Raw genomic sequence first — 19,206 nt, 5'->3', positions numbered from 1 at the left:
CAAGATGTCCCTACAGACACTAAATTCTAATAACACTATTTACCAGATGCTAAGATTCATACACTTTTTAACTTTCAGATAATTACCTGGTGGATAGAACAGACTGTATCTGAACTAATTAATTGACTGCTTGAGCAGATGTTTGCTGGCACTGAAACCAGCTAGCACAGAACAGCCTGCATGCAATCCATTAAGTTTTCCTCCACTTAAAACAGGTGCTACGCACACAGGTGTGCTCTGAGAATGGTCCCCACTCATGATGAGCCTGAACTATGCCCAAGAATTGCTAGAAAAAGTACTTTCCACTCTGCACGCCCCCCAACTTCCAGTATAGAAGGCGTAACTCCAAAGTCTGGGAATGTGCTTTGTACCTGTGTTCTGTTTACAATTGGAGACAATGTGGCAGAGTCCCTTCTATTTCTAAATATCTTACCTTGCGAGCACTTGTTGAAAAGAGTTCTCACAGAGAAATAAAGAAAACTTTGTCCTAGTTCATTTCATATTTTAAGCCTGAAGGCTTGTAGACTGTGTCACTGTACTTTTCCAAACTGGGCCTTGTTCTTACTTTGTAGAATATAGGCACACTGAACCGAGGACATATTTCTGTTAACATGACATAGTGAATGGGCTGTTTGAAAGATTCTAACATTTGTGTTACACATTTTGACATAATCTGAAAGTAAATAAGGTGAGATAATCTGGAGTTGTGTGCACTGTTCTGGCTCTCCAGGTTGAAGAAGAACGATTTAAGCTTGAACTGGTTCAGAAAAAAATTTGTGTACTCCACTGACTACACTACAGTGGCTAAATATTAGATAGAGACTAAAACAACATGTTTAGCATAGGAAAATCAAGACTGAAACAATACAGACCTGCAGCTGCTAAAGAATGAAGAAGGGGGTAAACGTGCACAAGGAAAACTATACATTAAATTACAGTGTTGTCTTAAGTGTAAGCTGACCATGAATATATTTAAACTGGAAATTTGAAGAAACAGTTGTAGTTAGGGCAATGAGATTTTGGAAGAGCCTTTCCAAATACAATTGCAAAGATAAAGGTCTCACCAGATTTTAGAGGGAGTTTTGATCAGGTTATTGTGCTTTAGCCCCAGTCAACAATTAAATACCACACAGTCACTCGTTCACTCCCCCAACCCCAGTGGGATGGGGGAGAGGTTGGAAGAGCAGAAGTAAGAAAACTCATGGGTTGAGATAAGAACAGTTATTTTTATTTCTATTTCCATTTTTGAAAAGGAAAATAACGAGAGAGGCAAAACCTGAGGCGGGGGTGGATGGGACACAAACAAGTGATGCAACCACTCACAACCGACTGACGCCACCAGTCCCTGAACCACGATTCTGCTTCCCCCAGCCAACTGCCTCAATGTACTGAGCATGTTGTCATATGGTATGGAATATGCCTTTAGCCAGTTTCGATCAGCTGTCCTGGCTGTGCCCACTCCCCTCCCAGCTTGTTGTGTACCTGGCAGAGCATGGGAAACTGGAAAAGTCCTTGACTAGTTTTGTTCCTAAATAGTGCTTACTAAAACATCAGTATGTTATCAACATCATTCTCACACTAAATCCAGAAAACAGAACTGTAGCAGCTACAGTGAAGAAAATTAACTCTATCCCAGCCAAAACCATGCAGTATCCACCCCTTATTCCTTACCATTTACGTCATGCTCATGTCCCATACTATCTAATACAACCTCATTAACCTCCACCCCCTTTCCCATCCTTTGATATAATACACATAACCTATTTCCTTAGTGTGTGAACCATCGCTGTAAAATGTCCACAAATGTCCACAAAATGCCCACTGAGTTCATTCAGTCCATGGCTTTGGGCTTCATCTGTCATAACAGTCTTTCAGGGCAGGAGAGGTGGTGTGTGTGGTGTTGCATTTTTGCATGCAGAAGTCAGCACTTGCTCCATCACCTCTGTGCTTCCCTCGGTTTAATCAAAGTTCATTCTTCATTAATTTGGGAGATTCCTACTGTGATACCATTGATATGGCATAGAGCTACCAGAGAAGTGATGACATACAATGTTACACAGTTCAGTTCATTGGCTGTTTTCACCCAAAATCAAGTCCCCTTGAGGCATGCACTGGACTCCTGCATCACCCACCAAGTGCACACAGGTCCTTGAGCAAAAGCAATCCCACGAATGGGTTTGCCTTTGCCTGAGGCAGGAAGAACCCAGACTGTTTTGCCCAGCATACTTTTGTGTGCACTACAGGGACTCTATCCCCTTCCACAGTATGTAGGATTTCTGACTGGGCAGGGCCAGCTCGGTTGGCAGATCCCCTTGTGTTGACTAACTACGTGGCTTTTGCTAAATATGTATCCCAGTGTTTGAATGTTCCACCCCCCATTGCTCTCAGTGTAGTTTTTAACAGTCCATTGTACCGTTCAATTCTCCCAGAGGCTGGTGCGTGATAGGGGATGTGATACACCCACTCAATGCCGTGCTCTTTGGCCCAGGTGTCTATGACGTTATTTCGGCAATGAGTCCCGTTGCCTGACTCAATTCTCTCTGGGGTGCCATGTCGCCACAGGACTTGTTTTTTGAGGCCCAGGATAGTGTTCCAGGCAGTGGCGTGGGGGACGGGGTATGTTTCCAGCCAGCCAGTGGATGGGCCCCCCATTGTAAGCCCACGGTGTTTGCCTTGATGGGTTTGTGGGAGTGTGATACAGTCAATTTGCCAGGCCTCCCCATATTTATATTTCAGCCATCGTCCCCCATACCACAGAGGCTTTACCCGCTTTGCTTGCTTGATTGCAGCACATGTTTCACATTCATGGATAACCTGTGCAATAACACCCATGGTCAAGTCCACCCCTCGATCACAAGCCTACCTGTATGTTGCATCTCTCCCTTGATGGCCTGAGGTGTCATGGGCCCACCGAGCTAGAAATAATTCACTCTTATGTTGCCAGTCCAGATCCACGTGAGCCACTTCAATCTTAGCAGCCTGACCCACCTGACGTTCTTCAGTGGCCTGACTCTTGGGCACGTGAGCATCCACATCACATACTTTCACAACCAGGTTCTCTACCTGGGCAGCAATAGCTTGCCACAATGTGACGGCCCAGATGGGTTTGCCTCTGTGCTGCCAGTTGCTCTGCTTCCACTGCTGCAACCACCCCCACAGGGCACTTGCCACCATCCAGGAGTCAGTATAGAGATAGAGCACTGGCCACTTCCCCTGTTCAGCAATATCAAAAGCCCACTTTCTCATGTCCTTTCTGTGGTCACGCAGGTAAAACCATAGGTGGACTGTGGCGTGTAACCGCTCTCATGAGCAAAGGGGCTTTTTACTCCTAATGGCTGAGATACTGGTCCATACAGGTAGGGAGTAGGACATATCTTCTTTGAGTTGCTGGACCTCCTGGGACAGTTTCTCCACAGCCAAGACAGGGGAGGAAGAGCCATGTGCTTCATAATCCCAGTGTCTGTCAATCACATCCCCCATTGTTGGTGCCTCTTCATCTTTCCAGGACAATATTGCTAATGAGTGTACATGGGATGAAGGTGCACTCTGTACAAACTTACACCACATGGGTCATGTGCACTGGGCTTCATCTGGATCTTTGGGTGACTGTTCATCGTCCAGGTCACCATAAATCACCTCAAGCACAGCTAGTTCCCTCAGGTGCTGGATACCTTTCCCCATGGTTGTCCATTTTCCTGGGTGATATATAACTTCTTCCTTGAAGGGATTCCTTTCTTTCACACTGACAGGAGTAGAGTCGTGTCAAAGCCTTAGGCCTTGTGCCCCTTTTCCAATTGCTTTGCCAATGCCCTCTTCTCCAGAAAGGAATCCCAGTCGTTTGGCTTCCTTCCCCTCTAATTCCAGGCTACTGGCGCCATTATCACAGCATTGGAGCAGCCAGCTAATGTGCTCACCTGAACGATGGCCAAAATCTTTTCGAGTATCTCGCAACTCACTCAAGGATAGGGATCAGGTGGTTTCTGTCTTGTTTATGAGCTCTTCCTCCTGATCTCATGATGGGCCTGCTCTTAGAATCATAAAATCATAGAATATTAATTTTGGAAAAGCCCTCTAGGATCATCAAGTTGAACCATCAGCCCAACACTACCTTGTCTCCTAAACCATGCCCTGAAGTGCCATGGCTACACGTCTTTTAATACCTCCAGGGATTCATCATCCCTTTCTAAACAAGTTGATGTCCGCTTCCAAGATTTCTTCTTGTGATGGGGGCGACTGATAACTGGCACGGGTTAATTCTCTGATTCAGCTGCAGTGCCTGTCGTGGGGGTCTGAGTAGCCACAGTGCTTGTCCTGAGGGTTTTGAGTGGCCGCAGTGCCTGTCACTTTGTCTTTTGATCCAGAGACCTTCTCTTCCCCTTAGGAGCACTGAATACTTTTGAACAGGGCACAGTACACATGGGCCAGGCCCCAGCACATTGCAGTGATCTGTGTCTCTCTGGAGTCCCAGCGTAACAGCATACTTTCTCCAAATATTCTACCAGTTTTTCAGGATTCTGCACTTGTTCAGGGGTGAAGTCCCAAAACACTGGGGGTGCCCACTGCCCCAGGTATTTGCCCATGCTATCCCACATGCCCTGCCGCTCATACATATCAAGCCTTGGGGCACATTGCTGGATGATATTCTTAAATTGCTTATTAACCTTAGGCAACACTGAAACAATATTTCCAAGAAATACCAATATATCTGTCTTAACTACCCAAGGATGTTCATGATACAAAAAAGTTATTGTAATGAAGGAGGAAACATGATACAAGAAGGCGGCTAAGGTGCCATTCTGTACTTCTTCCATAAAAAAAACCTCTCAGAGGAGGATGTATAATTCCTAAATGTTTCCAGGAGGTGGTGCCCAAAGTACAGTAACAGATTCAGTACAAAACGCAAATACCAGATAATGCTCCAGGCTAGTGTTTGAATAACAAACCTCCTAGGCACAACATTGCTAATCACTGCGGAGCACAGCAAAATATAAAAAACAACCCCAGTCTTTAACATGTACAGCAAAAGCGAGAGCATGGTGCAGATCAAATAAACTAACACTGAGAACAGATTAGTCAATGCTGTGACCAGCAATTGTTATTATCTCAAACCCTTCGTGCCCCATGTTAGGCGCCAAAAAGGAGTGTCGTGGTTTAGCCCCAGCCAGCAGCTAAGCACCACGCAGCCGCTCACTCACTCCCCCCACCCCTGTGGGATGGGGGAGAGAATCGGAAGGGTCAAAGTAAGAAAACCCGTGGCTTGAGATAAGAACAGTTTAATAATTAAAATAATAATTATTATGATAATGACAATAATAATAATAAGAAGAAGAAAAGGCAAAGAGCAAGGTGGGGGGATGGAGGGGAAGAGGTGGGGAGGCAAAACCTGGGGGAAAAATAAGCCAAGTGATGCAACCACTCACCACCTGCTGATTGATGCCACCAGTCCCCGAGCTGCGATCTCTGCCCCCCCAGCCAACTCCCCCAGTTAACATACTGAGCATTATGTCATATGATATGGAATATGTCTTTGGCCAATTTGAATCGGCTCTCTTAGCTGTGCCCCCTCCCCTCCCGGTGTCTTGTGCACCCGGCAAAGCATGAGAAACTGGAAAAGTCCTTGAATAGAACAAGCACTACCCAGCAACAACTAAAACATCGGTGTGTTATCAACATTATTCTCATTCTAAATCCAAAGCACAACACTATGCCAGCTGCAGTGAAGAAAATTAACTCTATCCCAGCCAAAACAGTGACAGTTATGAAAATTATCACACAGTGCCCTGGCTTACAATAAAAAGGGATTATACTCAGCCAGGTTTCCTAGCGCTTATGTTTCAAATGGTAGTGATAATTACAAGAAAGCTTTACAGAAGTCAGATCTCTGGAAAGGGGAGCATTCCATTGCTCTTGTCTTATCTCAATATTATTCACAGTCTTACCATTTTCATAATCATCTTTTTTTTTATTCCCTCTTCTCCTAGTTTTTTGAATTACTCTTTTTGGTACCTAAAATTTATCAAGGTCTGATAAGTTAGTTCAATCTTGTATTTTGTCAATCAACATATTTTTGTCTCCTTTTTTCTTTAATAAACTGAGTTGTGAGAGATGATGCCATTTATGAGGAAAGGAGACAGGAGATTTGCTGTATTATTTTGAAATAGCTAATCTTTCTGTTGGAAATGGCTTCTGTGTTAGTATTTGACCCTTCTACTGTGCTGTTTAGCAAGTGTTTCATATAACTCTAAACACATGTTAATAGAAAACTGAATATATAAACAGAGTAAGTCTGAACATTTTCACATAAAATCACAACTCTTCTTTGTATTACTAACTTTAAAACAAGTTATTTAACTTCGCTGTCGGAACCTTTCACCCGCTAGTGGAATGCAGCAATTAAAATGCGTAGTAGTACAGGGCTGAAAATGAGTGATCATGTAATACGTGGATTATGTGTCTTTCCTAGCACCTTTACCTAGCACCTGGTGTCAAGTTGTTGTCACCTGATTGATTTTTAAATCCTTTTGTTTTTTAAAGCAGATTTTATAGGAAAAATTTGGTAAAGTGGTGGAATATTTTATATATCTTTCAACATGGGAATGTAAAGTGAATGGAGAGCATGTTTGCTGTAGGATAGCTTTTACCAATGTCTTTATAAAGTCCATTCAAACTGTCTCAAGGGACAGAAAAACATCTGGCATTTACACTAATTTTTTTTCACATTTTCTGGTTTTATACTTAACTACAAAAATAATAGTTAAAACGTAGCTGTTAATTTTGTGTATTGGTACCTATCAGTTGAGGGTGGATCAAAACAAAAAAATAAGGCATTTAAAAGCTTTGCTTTACCTGCCTAGAAAAAACTAAATAAATGACTGCAGAATATAACTAATTTCTGTCCACCTAAGACATTACTGTTCAGTGTCTTGCAGATTTTAGTGTCTAGAACCAACAGCAGTGACCACATTAGTTTTCAGGTCCTCTTGTTAAAGATCTCACAGGAAAGCATGAATGCAATGAGAAATCTTTGCTAGTTCTGCATGTATGCCACATTGATTTTCATGTTGATAGCATACAGATTGCTTGTGTAGCACTTCCTTGGAAAGATTGGGAAATTCTAGTTAGGAACAGTAGGTTTTTCTATATTAATTTTTATAAACCCACATAGTCTGTTTTGTATATGCAGAAATGCATTTTTAAGCCAAAACTTGGGATAAAATATGGAGGATAACTGAGATTGTTACATGGGTGTAGGTGACACAGAACATGCATTCAGCCTTCTTTAGATTCACTGTTCTCTGAAAAAAATGGTGTTGTAACAGATTGCCTGACTTTCATCAAACTCCCTCATATCTGTCCTGTGTTTTTAAAGGTGCTTTAAAATAATTTTTAATGATAATGTATGTTGAAATTATCTCCTAAAATACTTTGAAACTATATTCCCATTCTTAGCTGCATGATGATATCTCATTTTGAAGAGCCCAAAGTTACAGAAGATGAGGAACCTCCCACAGAACAAGACAAAAGAAAAAAAATTGTAAGTTTTAATCAGTTCTATAATTGAATAACAGATCTAATGTGATTCACTTGTGTCAGACTAAATTCTTTGCCTTTGGAATTGGTTTGTCTATTGTTCTTGGAAAATCTTCTCTTGAATCAAAAAAGCAAAATGCTTTGATGACAAACTGTGCAGCCACAATACTTCTGCTTCTGCTTTCCTTTTGACTCTGGGAAAATGTTGCCAAAATAAACAGCTCTTCACAAAATCTGGACATTATAATACTAAGATACTACAAAAAGGGTTTTTTGAAAAATGCAGGGAGACAAAGCTTACTGAAATGTCATGGCAGGCCAAAATTCACATATGTGAAACAATCTTTCTTATATTGGATTATGTGTTTTACCTGAACAGCTATTGAACCATATGCTTGCATAGAACCTTTTTCTAATATAAAGTACTCTTAATAAGGACCATTGATTTAGGTGAAGATATCTGGATTAGGTACCATGCAATTGTGCTATTTTTGTCTAACCTAATCTGTGAATGTTTCATAATTTAACTTATTTCTATAAGAGTTCAGGGAAACTGGTTCCTCACATGGAAAACTGCAGTGTACAAATGCTGTGGAATAAAAGAGAGTCTGAACTGCTTGTCATTGAGTAACTACAAAATGTAGAACTGGGTGATTGAGTAGATATGTGTAGCCCTGTTGTGCATTTGCTGTAACTGACCTATACGTATCCAAAAGAATACTTGTGGACAGTGTTTTTTTAGGACTTTATTTCTTCTTGTAGGAGTGGAAGAGAGTTTGGATGGCTTTTGATAGTTTGTTTTAATTTGTTTGGGTTTTTTTTAAGCCACTGGATGCTTTTAGTTTATTAGGCTTTTCTTCTAAATACTAATCAATATATGGTTCCTTTTTAAAAAAAAATAAATGCCAGGAGAACTCTTGTGTATTTTTCTGCTATTGGTAATGCCTTAAGAGAAATTCCTAGTGTCTTGCAACTTGAAATTTAAACAAAACACAGAAATATTATTTTCTATGGTCCTTAAAAACATATTAGATAGTTCTATAATTCAGTTACTCTTAAAAGCATCTCTACACTCTGTTAAATTTGGTTAAATTTTCTTCTAGTTTGTGGGATTAAATTCTATGTGCTTGTTACAGAATGATAATTTTTATTCTTTGTGGCTTTGGATAATCTCTTGACATATATAGATATGTCTATATCTTTATCAATAGGGATAGATGTATCTATATATCAACAGGGAGAGAGATACGTTTTGTTTGTTAATCAGATTAAGAAAACATAAACTGAATTTAAACCTACAGTCCTTTCTATTAATATAATACTTAAATTTTATTTCTTGGTGGCTGGCTAAAGTTTTAATAACTACCTTGCAGAAATTCCCTTAATTTTGCAGTTACAGGTTGACTTTAGTAGTTTGGATAAGTATTCAGGAATTTAGACTTGTTAGATTTGCTGTGGACTACCTGCAGCGTAGATATATTAGGCAAAATGAAAAGCAGGGCACATTGGTTTATGACCTGGATCATTCTTCCCTCCTCAATGATACAATGCACCAGTACAGTGTTGATGAACACAGTCATAGTGATGGAACTCCTCAGGGGTCACATGCAATACAGAGTCAATGGCCTTTTGAGTAAAGAGAAATGGCTGTGCCTTTGTAAGGAGGAGCCAGAACTGATAAGGTCACAGCAATGCAGGTTTTGATTTACATGGGAAATATATCTTCCCTTGCATGTCAGTTTCCTTTTTTCTGTAAGGGATTGCCTGTGATTTGTTCCTGAGCTGTTCTTTACCATTCAGCTTAAACACCTTTCCAGCTTTTGTTTCCTTGGAAGGTTTACACAGAATAAATTGTCATACATGAATATCGAATCTTCATTTTTGTTTCTGATCTCATAATCTAGACATAACTATTTCCACGGTTACTGGAAATAACCTAATAATTCCTAAGCATGATGAAAAGCCTTTGTTTTTCTCCTTTTAATCCTCTTTTGTAAGAACAGCTGTCAGTTTCACTCTTTCCCATATTTAGCTGATGATTTCTGATACATTTCAGACTTGAGCCTTCTATACTGTCATTTTTTCATCTAACTTTAGTATTCACTGTGTTCTTATTCCTTTCTATGCAATTTCTCACAGCTGTTAAAGCAAGTGAACTGTAGTTGTTATGAATATCTGCTATAAATTCATTCTGAATCCCAGCTGAAATTTGTCGGTATAAATTCTTGTGGATGGTGGAGAAATTGAGACTTGCCATTTTTCATGCCTGTTCATTTCAAAATTTTACAGGTCATTTCGGTACGTCACTAGTAGTAGAAGTGTCAAATAGTAATCAGGATTGTTAATCATGGCTTTGAAAGCACAAGCTAGCATTTTATTTGAAAAACTGGATTAAAAACAGAACGTCACCTGGGCCCATTCCTAACCACCTGTACTGGAAGTTTCTTCCTCTCTGTAGGAGCCTCAGCGCACACGCTCAATTCATGTGACATTTAGAACAACTGCAGTAGCAGGTACCTCTGGTGAAATAAAAGTGGGAACAAATACTTGAAATGAGAACAGGAAAATCAAGAACAACCTAAAGGGAATCTGCAATTTATTTAAGAAAGTTTCTAGTCTCCTGTCCCACTTCATTCGTGCAAGAGGTTCCTACCATTTTATATATTCCATTGCTGAATCAGCAGCTTGTATCAGGGCTTAGATCTTAAACCTCATAAAACAATAATGAAAAGATAAATGTGATTCTTTTTCAAAATAATAATGCTTTGCAACTTTTAAGGCCATTAATATGAGGAAAAAGATGGACTGGCATGTTCCATGGTAAGTATCACTTCCTGATGTTGGAACAGGGTCTAGATATTTTTCTTCGATCTATCCCTTTATCCTGTCATTGGTACCTCCATTTATTATTACGCATAGCTCAAAATTATTAAAGAGAGTTTCAGCTAGAACAGTGCTTTATAAGTTTATGATAATTTTATGTAATCAACATTTCCAGATACTGCTATATTTTAGTCTCATTGCAGATACATTGAGGAAAATGTACACAGGTGGAGAGTGATTCATGACCTTGCACTGCACATAGTGTATAGACTTCAGGTGTCTTATTTTTGAGTGCCCTTAATGTATTTTTTAAGAACTCCAATATCATTGTTTAAAAAGGGAGTAAAGCTTTTTCAACTCTTTATTTGAAACTGTGGAGAGAAAAATGAAGTATTTTCCAATAAAAATCCATATGATTGAAACTTGAATCATCCATGCAGGTACATGTTTTAGAAGATGCTTATACGTAAACATGGAAGGCTACGAAGTTTTTTTATTTTACCCTAGTTTGGGAAGAAACTAGATGAATTGTGATTTTATATCTTCAGGAAAATAAATAAATAAGTTGCAGTGTAATAAGCCAAATGATGACGTTTATGTGTTAGTGTGGTTTACTGAAAGTAATACTTTTCGTTCGTTGTTTGGGGTATAATTTCTCCATATACATTTAATCTACAAATTAGCCACAGGTCTAATGTAAGTCCCACTGAAATCTGTTAAAAAGTTTTGATATTAGGAGCCTTTCGTGTCATTTGGCTCCATTTTATAATCACTGTTAAACATAAAGGATACATTCCCTCCTTAAATTATCTTTCCTGTCTTTCCCAGAGCATCACAGTCATGAGATACTAACCAAAACTTCATGGTAAATATGTGTAATTTTATGTCCAGCATTCTTCCTCCCTCTTTAGTATCAATGTATCCATACGTAAACTGAAGAGAGTATCTCAAGTCTGGAAATCTTTTCAACAATTTAATTCAGATACCACCAACACACTTTTTTGAGTTTTATTAGAATTTAATTTATTGATTTTTTTTTACTGTAGTGTTGTCACTACAGATGTTGAGGAAAGAGATCCATCTAACAAGTACTGGTTCAAACAACTGATAATTCTGCAGAATGCCATTGATGCTGGCAGGTAGAGCTTGAAGGGGTGGGAAATGTTGTTCTGTAAAACTTCTGTACTGCTTTTCTGATTCAAACTGCTGTTTGCAACCAGTGAGGTGGAAGATTTGTTTCTTTGGTCCAGTCCCATGTTGGCACCTGTGTCCAGTTTCAAGACCAATTTGTAAAGTAAATAGATTCTAAAGCTAGTCAAATCAGGTTTTCACTGAGCAGCGTAAAGCACATTTCGATGATGTGTATTTCCTCGCCAAACTTGTGTTTCCTGTCTGTAGCTGTTCTAAGAAGCTGTTGGAATTTTCTAGGAATTTTTATTTCTATGGGAAAATACATGTGTTTTTCTCTTATCAGAATCAGAATCAGGAGCATTTCAATTAAAAAAACCTCTGGCCACACACCTAGGAACTCAGCATACATATTTACTTTCAAAAATATGGTCCCTCACCCAGTGTTTACAGACTAAGTAGCCAGTATTAATATTTGTATGGTTGTGTTCCATGCTGCACTGATGATGGATGCTTAGCACTTAGCAAGCTGGGAACTCAACTTTCAAAAGCGTGATTTTTCCTCCAAAAAGCAAATAGAATAATCTGAAAACATCTTATGGGTCTTCTCTTAAACCAGATACTATTTTAATTTTGTCATAATGAAAATAGAGTGAATAAAGAACAGTGCTTACAGTTCATCCAAACTTATGATTTTGCTTGTTTGTTCAGCTAAGACTGCAGCTGATTGTCTAATATTGTTGACAAATTATACCAAGCTATTTAATTTGTTTTGTTAGTTCTGAATACAAGTTCCAATAACACAGAGTGAAAGGAAAGCAAATTTATTATTGTTGCAGGACACACTTTAATTTACTTGAAATATTTTTGACAAGACTATCTGAATGAAATCAAATTAGTGTATTAACTGCTTAATTAAGTCTGAAGACTCTTAAATCCTGTTTGGCTTACAGATGTTAGATGCTGCTTCTAGGAGCAAGCATTAATCATACCACAAAGGTCCCTAGTGGCTTCCAGTGCTGCTGCTTTGAACTGTGAGGGATGGGTTTATGCTTGTTTCAATAAACTAAGCAGCATTTTGTACAATTTCTCATTTATCCTGACAGACCATGCGTTGGTAAATCTGCACCAGAAGTGTTTCAGTTACTTTCCTATGTAATGGAAAGACTACATATAAAGTCAACTAGCCTCACTGAAGTTTTATGAAAAAGAAAATGTGGAATTATAATACTTCTAAAATCGAAGTATTGAGGTACTGAAGTTGCAGTGCATACAGTAGCCTATTCCTGTAACTCCCAGCATTGTGCAAATCCGGCAGCTCCATTAGAAATAAAAAATATTAACTTTGAATTCTGTAATATATTGTTTTGTAATCTTCTTCACTGTGATTGTTTTTCAAGATTAATTACTTTTCAGTGGTATTGCAGGGGTGATTCAGAAGATTATTTGGAAACCCATCATCACCTGCCGTAAGGCAGGTGGTAGAGGGTTAGCACCTGTAAGAGATGCTAGAGAGCAACTCTATAATTATTATTGTAAGAGATGGTAGAGATAGCTCAGACTTGAATTTCCAGCAAGCTTTGCAAATAAGCAAGGGTTCAAACCCTTTATATTCAAAACAATACAGCACTTGTGTCCAGAGTTTGCAAACTGCCATTGGGCTGCTGGAACAGCATTACACTCATACATGTATTCTAGTAGCTTGTTAAAATTGGAGAAAAAATTGGACTGAAGTGGAGGCTTATTAGTGAATGTTGACATATGATTTGAGAGGTTTGTTTACCATTGACTTAAGTCTGGTTTTCTTTACTTTATTTCCACATAAATATGAGAAAAATCTTCTTTCCTGTGAGGGTGACAGAGCAGTGGCACAGGCTGCCCAGGGAGGCTGTGGAGTCTCCTTCCCTGGAGACATTCAAAAAGCGCCTGGACGCGGTCCTGTGCCCCCTGCTCTAGGTGTGGCTGCTCAAGCAGGGGGGTTGGACAAGATGATTTCCAGAGGTCCCTTCCAACCCCTGCCTTTCTGTGATTCTGTGATTTTATTTCTTTTTTTTAATTTCTTTTTTTTAAAATTGTATCAGGAGAATAAACTTTGTAATATGAAATTGCTGATTACATGATTTTGTCTTGGTAGAGTAGAAAGAAAAATTACCTGAAATTGATATTTTAAGGCAAATTATTCTTACTTCCCATTCTAATTCTGAGTACTTTAACTTAACCAAGGATTTATGGTAGGGTCACATAAGTCATGCATTTAACTAAATACGTAGGGTAATTGGTTTGTGAGCTAAAAGGTTGTTAAAGGATGTCTTTTTGGCAGTGATTCCCGAAGTGACTTTGTAATGCATGCCATTCATCTAACTTCTGCTCTGTCAGGGTCACGAGGATGAGATTCCTTGTCTATGGCAATTTTAATACCTGTTTTTCTGTGCAGAATTTCCTTCAATGATTTTCTACATAACTGTTTAGAGCTATGAACTTTCTGAGACTAACTAATTAGAAATGTGTTATATGTCCCAAATTATGATTGTTGGTTAACAGATGTATTCAAGTTATTCAGAAAATGGTAGATTCTTTGCTTGGCAAGACAGGGTTTTTTTATTTTACCTTGTAGATTGTGCTAACACTGTTAAAAAAAAAGATGTAACTAACCTTGGCAAAAGAGCGTAATGTTAGGAATAAATAATAATAAGATTGTATCTTGCCTTTGAAATGTAGAATAGCTGGATAGCAGAAAATGGTGAAGGATCGAAGACTAAAAGGTAGTGTTAGGCATACTGAAGGAATGATTAAGAGAGTAACAATATGAAAGGTGAGGTGACCGAGTAAGAAAGAAGAACTTGCAAGCATTCGTGGAAGTGGCTTAAAAGGCTTAAAAGCTGCCTGCTTTTTCACAGGTGTTGTTCATAAGAAATAAGACTAACTTTTCTTTTGTGGTAATTACAGGGGTTTTGGATGTTTTACTGTGTCTTATATTTATGTGGCTCTTTCAATGAGTATTTCCCCCTGTTTTAGCTATAATATTGTTCAATAAAGAAGTAAATAATCTTAAGGTTCAATGTCTTCCACTGCATATTGAAATTCAAATATTCCTTTTTTTGTACCATGCCAAAAGAGCAGTTCTGCAAGTTTAATATGCCTCATTTCTTTGGAAATAATAGTATAGCAGGGTATTGTGAGCTCAGAAGTCTCCTGTTTCAGTGGACTCTGAGAGCTAGCATTATATTTTGTTTCCTGACCTTCTAGTGTAAATAGTAGTGTTGTTAGGTTTTGATACTAAGATGAACAGATCACAGGTCTGCAGTAATTACATGTTTATTTCAACATCCTACTTCTTTACGATGTGGCAGCCTTCAGGTGTCCCCACCTCTGGTGCCCTTTGATCCAGCCTGGTGGACTGAGGGACCAGTGCTGCATAACTATCTCTGTCCTTAGGCTGCCCACACCTGTCTTCTGATATTGAAATTAAAAATAGGTCCTCTGTCAGTGTAGCCCCTTCATTTATCACTTTTTGCTTTCATTAAGAAGCAGTTAAAACGTGGAACACTGTCTCTCCCTGCCCAGAAGAAAACTGTATAATCCGGCTGTACTGATGAGGCTGTATAAGTACTACTTCTGAAGTGTGTCTATTCTTTATGCGTACGTAAAGTTTATTTTAGCTGTTGTTTGTCATATAATCTAAACTAGTTCAAATTTTTCAGTGTTTTGTTTCGTTGCTAACAAAATATAACTGACCACAGTTCGTGCCATCTCTAAAGTGCTTGTCATGGTAACATCTGATGTATTTTTTAGGAGTTATGGGAAACTCATTAGGCAGTGATTAACAAAGCAGCGATGAAAATGTTTTATCTTACAGAAGGGTGAAATCTTACAGCAGACTGGGTCCAGGATATGGGAGTGTTTCAAATAGTTTTAAACTGATGTTTGCTTTTGATAATAGTTAATTTGATCTTTGCTTTACAGGAATTTTTCCTCTTGTTTCTTAATTAAATACACAGAAAAGCAGATTTCTTTCTTGAGCTTAGGTTATAAAAGAGATGAGTAAGTTGCAGAGTATTTTGTAGTGCATCGTTACATATTTTTCTCTTACATGTTTTCCACAGCTTGCACTGAAGGACCCTGTACACACCCTGTCACTGCAGCAGTTCATCTATGAGAAGCTAAAGGCACAGCAGGAGATACTGGGAGAACAAGGTTTTCAGGCACTTATGGAAACCGTGGATACAGAAATAGTTGCACAGCTACAAGAATTTTTGCAAGGCTTCTAGATGAGCAGAAACAAGATTTTTTATGTCTGATTTCCCTATCAAAAAAATACGAAAGAACTCTAGCCTTCCATCGTGTATGGAAGAGCCTACTGAAGGCTGAAAATAACTTGTGTTAAAAAATAAGTTCCTGTTATTGCTGTTAAACTAACTTTGGTACCGCTTTATGTTATTGTTTAATAATCTGCCTAGAGTTTTATCATCAAAGTAACGCTTCCATGATTCCTAACATGGTACTTGCTGTTGTAGATAGTACCATTTTTTTGGTACCATTACTGGCTTTTTCACAAAAACCCCATAGTTTTTCACTGATTCACAAGGCTATGTCATAAACTGAGTTGTCTGAAGGAACTTAATAATGTATATTAATTAAAAGTGTCTATTAATCTGGCAGCACAATTCAGTATCTGGAGCTGTTTGTCTTGATATTGTGTACCTACAACTTTCTCCCCTTCCTATTACCATTTCTTGACTGTACATTCAACCATATAAGCAGAGTTAGGAAAGCAGTAAGACTGAGCAGAAATATCTTTTCATGAGAAAAGATAATTCCCATTTGAATGGTCTCAGAGGAAAAGAAACTTAAGATTGCAATGCTTAAACTGTATTTGAAGAGGTGTTAAAGAATATCAAGGTATATCTCTGTCTGAAGATATGGGGTTTCATTTTTATCACCAATTTTATTTTGTATTATGGAAAAGATCTTGCTTTCTTGAGTTCTTTCTGTCTCACTGTTAGCTGTTGTAATACAGAGAAACTCACCAGAGCTAGATAAGTAATTAATTCCAATTAATTCTTGGCTGTACCTGGACTACTCTAGAATTGTTGTTGTTCAGTATCTCAATTCTTTGCTTTCTTCATCAAAGACATATCATCAGGATACTTCATAATTGTTACTGAAAAGTTTTAGCCCAGATGTTCACAGCTGAAATAATTATTTGCAAATATGAGGCTCACTTTGAGTTTTCATTATTTATTAGTCACCCGGACAGCTGCAGGAATGACAGGCTAATGTTGCTCCTTTCTATGTGCATTTCTCTTTCATACCTTGGGAGCAAGATGGGGGAGAGATGGCTCTTTTCCATTTTGAGATTTTCCTTTCAAGTTCTGATCTTCCACCTTCAAAGTTGAAATGAACTTTGTTTGGTTCACTAAGGGATGATTAAGCTATTAAGACAGTATGACAGCATGTCATTTTCTCAGTCTTCTACCAAGATCAATTCTCACAAGAGTTTTGCCTGGTTATGTTTGGTATTTGCAAGGGAAGGAACACAGTGTGCTAATGGTCCCTTTCAGCTGTGAACTACAATTACTAGAACCTGGCACCATTTGACTGAAATTGCATTCGTTGCATAGTTAATCTGCAGAGACCCTCAGCTTTTGGTTCAGGGTAAAACTAGCACACATCTGGTCAGCCTTGCTAGCTTTGACCTTGCACAGCATGACTGCATGGTGTACAGGAAAACCTAAGGCTGGGAAGCAATAATTTTCTATCACCATTCAGTAAAATCACTTGGGCAGAGCCAAATTGTGCTCCCTGATGTTTCGAAGGGAGGAAGGTCCTACCTACTGTAGTCCAGCCCTGGCCAAAAGCCTGGTCTCTGCATTTCTGCTGCGTGGCCAAGCTTCCAATCTCCCTGTGCAGCACCTTGTAGTCAGGCAAACCTGTCAGCACGACTGCACTCAGCTGAGCCAGACCTGCCTGCCTGCATCATTCTCTGAGGTATTCGAGCCCCCGTTACCTCATGTGATGGAGTGTTAATTGCAATTTATTTTAGTGCATGATAACTAATGTTGGCACAGACTCTGTCAGGAATGATGGACATACTTTTGGCTAATAATGGCATGATAACATTGTGATTAACTTTCTGAGTAATGTTTCTGAATAAGTGTCTGTATTAATTTTCATATGTGTTAGGGAACAAGTTAAATTTGTCACTAGGTGTTTAGCTTTTCATCCGAGAAGATTTTACTCCAAGGTTTGGACTTTAAATGGAAACAATTATCATCACCTTAGCTGCTTATATGACAACCACGGTCAGTTAGCACACTACAAAACAAGTGTCCATCTATGGTCTAGTACTGAGAAAGTGGAGAAATTTTGGCTTAAAACAGCAGAAAAACTTCTAGATAGTATCCTTATATATTAAATGCTTATATATAGGATTAAATTTTCACTGGAAGGTTGTGGATTAGAACTGCAGCAAGCTTTAGCCCTTTTTTTGGTTGTTGAAATTTCTGACTTTAGCCTGTTGGGGAAGAAGGGAAACAGAATACAACAAAATGCCTTACACCAAAGCAGAAACATATAGTTTCTGAAATTCTCATGAGGAAGAGTCTTTGATCCTGTTGCCCTTTAAGCTTTGTTTTTCAAGGCAAAAATTGGGGATTTTTTTTTTCTACAGCACAATTAATTTTATTCAGTTTACTTTTCAGAAGAGGCAATGACTGTGAGTTGAAGACAAGCTTTTTTCTGTCTCTGATAAGAGTTAAATATCGTTGAAGGTATGTGTTGAAAGAAACTAAGAAGACTAATTCTACTGCTTCCATCTTCAAAAAATTAACTTTGGTGTATCAATTAAGTGACCATCTTTAGGCCTTTGGCCCAGCTGAAGTGTTAATGACCCATCTAATCTCATTGCATTTTGTTTAATATTTTTTCAGCTTCTAAAGGTTATTTTATCCATGCTCTGAGTTAATTCTATTAGATAGTCCAGGCATTTGTCTCATAGAAAACAATTACTGGAATAATTTTACTTCTACAAAAGCTTTCAGGTTAGGTGACCTGAAGTGTGATAGATAACATTAAGTATGATAAAGGTCTAGATTTACAAAGTAAAAATAAATATATTTTTACAGGTATGTTATGAAATTTTCACGTAGATAGATGTATATCCTGTATACATGGGGGCGGGAGGTAACAGGCACTTGGGTTTCAGCACAACCGCACTGTTCAGGTTGCTGGAATAGAACGCCTGCCGGCGGCCGCTGCCACCGGGGCGCTCCCTCAGGCCTCCCTCCTCACGGCAGGCGCCCCGCTGCTGCGGAGAGGCGGGCCAGCACTCCCGCCACACTTGAATTGGGCAGGGGAAGCGGTCTTGGGCTGTCCCAGCATTCCCTGCCTCACTGGGAGGGAGGTTGTGGCCTTCTACCTTTGCTCTGGTGAAACGAGAGGGGTTTTTTGCATCATCTGCAAACAAGTGCAAGGGCCAGGCCATTCCCTGATAACCTCCACCATTGTGGTGGCCTGGGAGGGTGCAGGGAGAGTGCACAGCACGGTGGGTGCCTGTAGATGCTGCAACGCTGCATGCCATCCTGGGAGCCCTTTTTTGGGCAAAGCCATTGGAAAATACTCTGCTTCTTGCCAGGTAAGTGAGTGCTTGCAGCGTCGCTGACAGATGTCAGGGGGCGTTCTGCCGGCCATTCATTCCTCAATTGAGAAGGGGCTCAGCGGTTCCAG

The 19,206-nt window shown here is 39.1% G+C and overlaps 1 protein-coding gene across 2 annotated transcripts in view; it reads left to right on the top strand.

The window, feature by feature from the left end:
• Positions 1-16,465, top strand: part of IPO11 (importin 11) — an 87,653-nt gene extending 71,188 nt beyond the window's left edge. For both annotated transcript variants that reach the window (XM_075079364.1, XM_075079359.1), the window contains 2 exons: positions 7,450-7,534; positions 15,585-16,465. In XM_075079364.1, coding sequence (XP_074935465.1) covers positions 7,450-7,534; positions 15,585-15,749 — 250 coding nt within the window. In that variant the 3' untranslated portion in view covers positions 15,750-16,465. The remainder of the gene's footprint in view (positions 1-7,449; positions 7,535-15,584) is intronic.
• The last annotated feature ends 2,741 nt before the right edge of the window (positions 16,466-19,206 follow it).

This window comes from Phalacrocorax aristotelis, chromosome Z (genome assembly GCF_949628215.1).
Source record: "Phalacrocorax aristotelis chromosome Z, bGulAri2.1, whole genome shotgun sequence".
NCBI lineage: Eukaryota > Metazoa > Chordata > Aves > Suliformes > Phalacrocoracidae > Phalacrocorax > Phalacrocorax aristotelis.
This window is presented reverse-complemented; position numbering and strand designations above follow the sequence as displayed.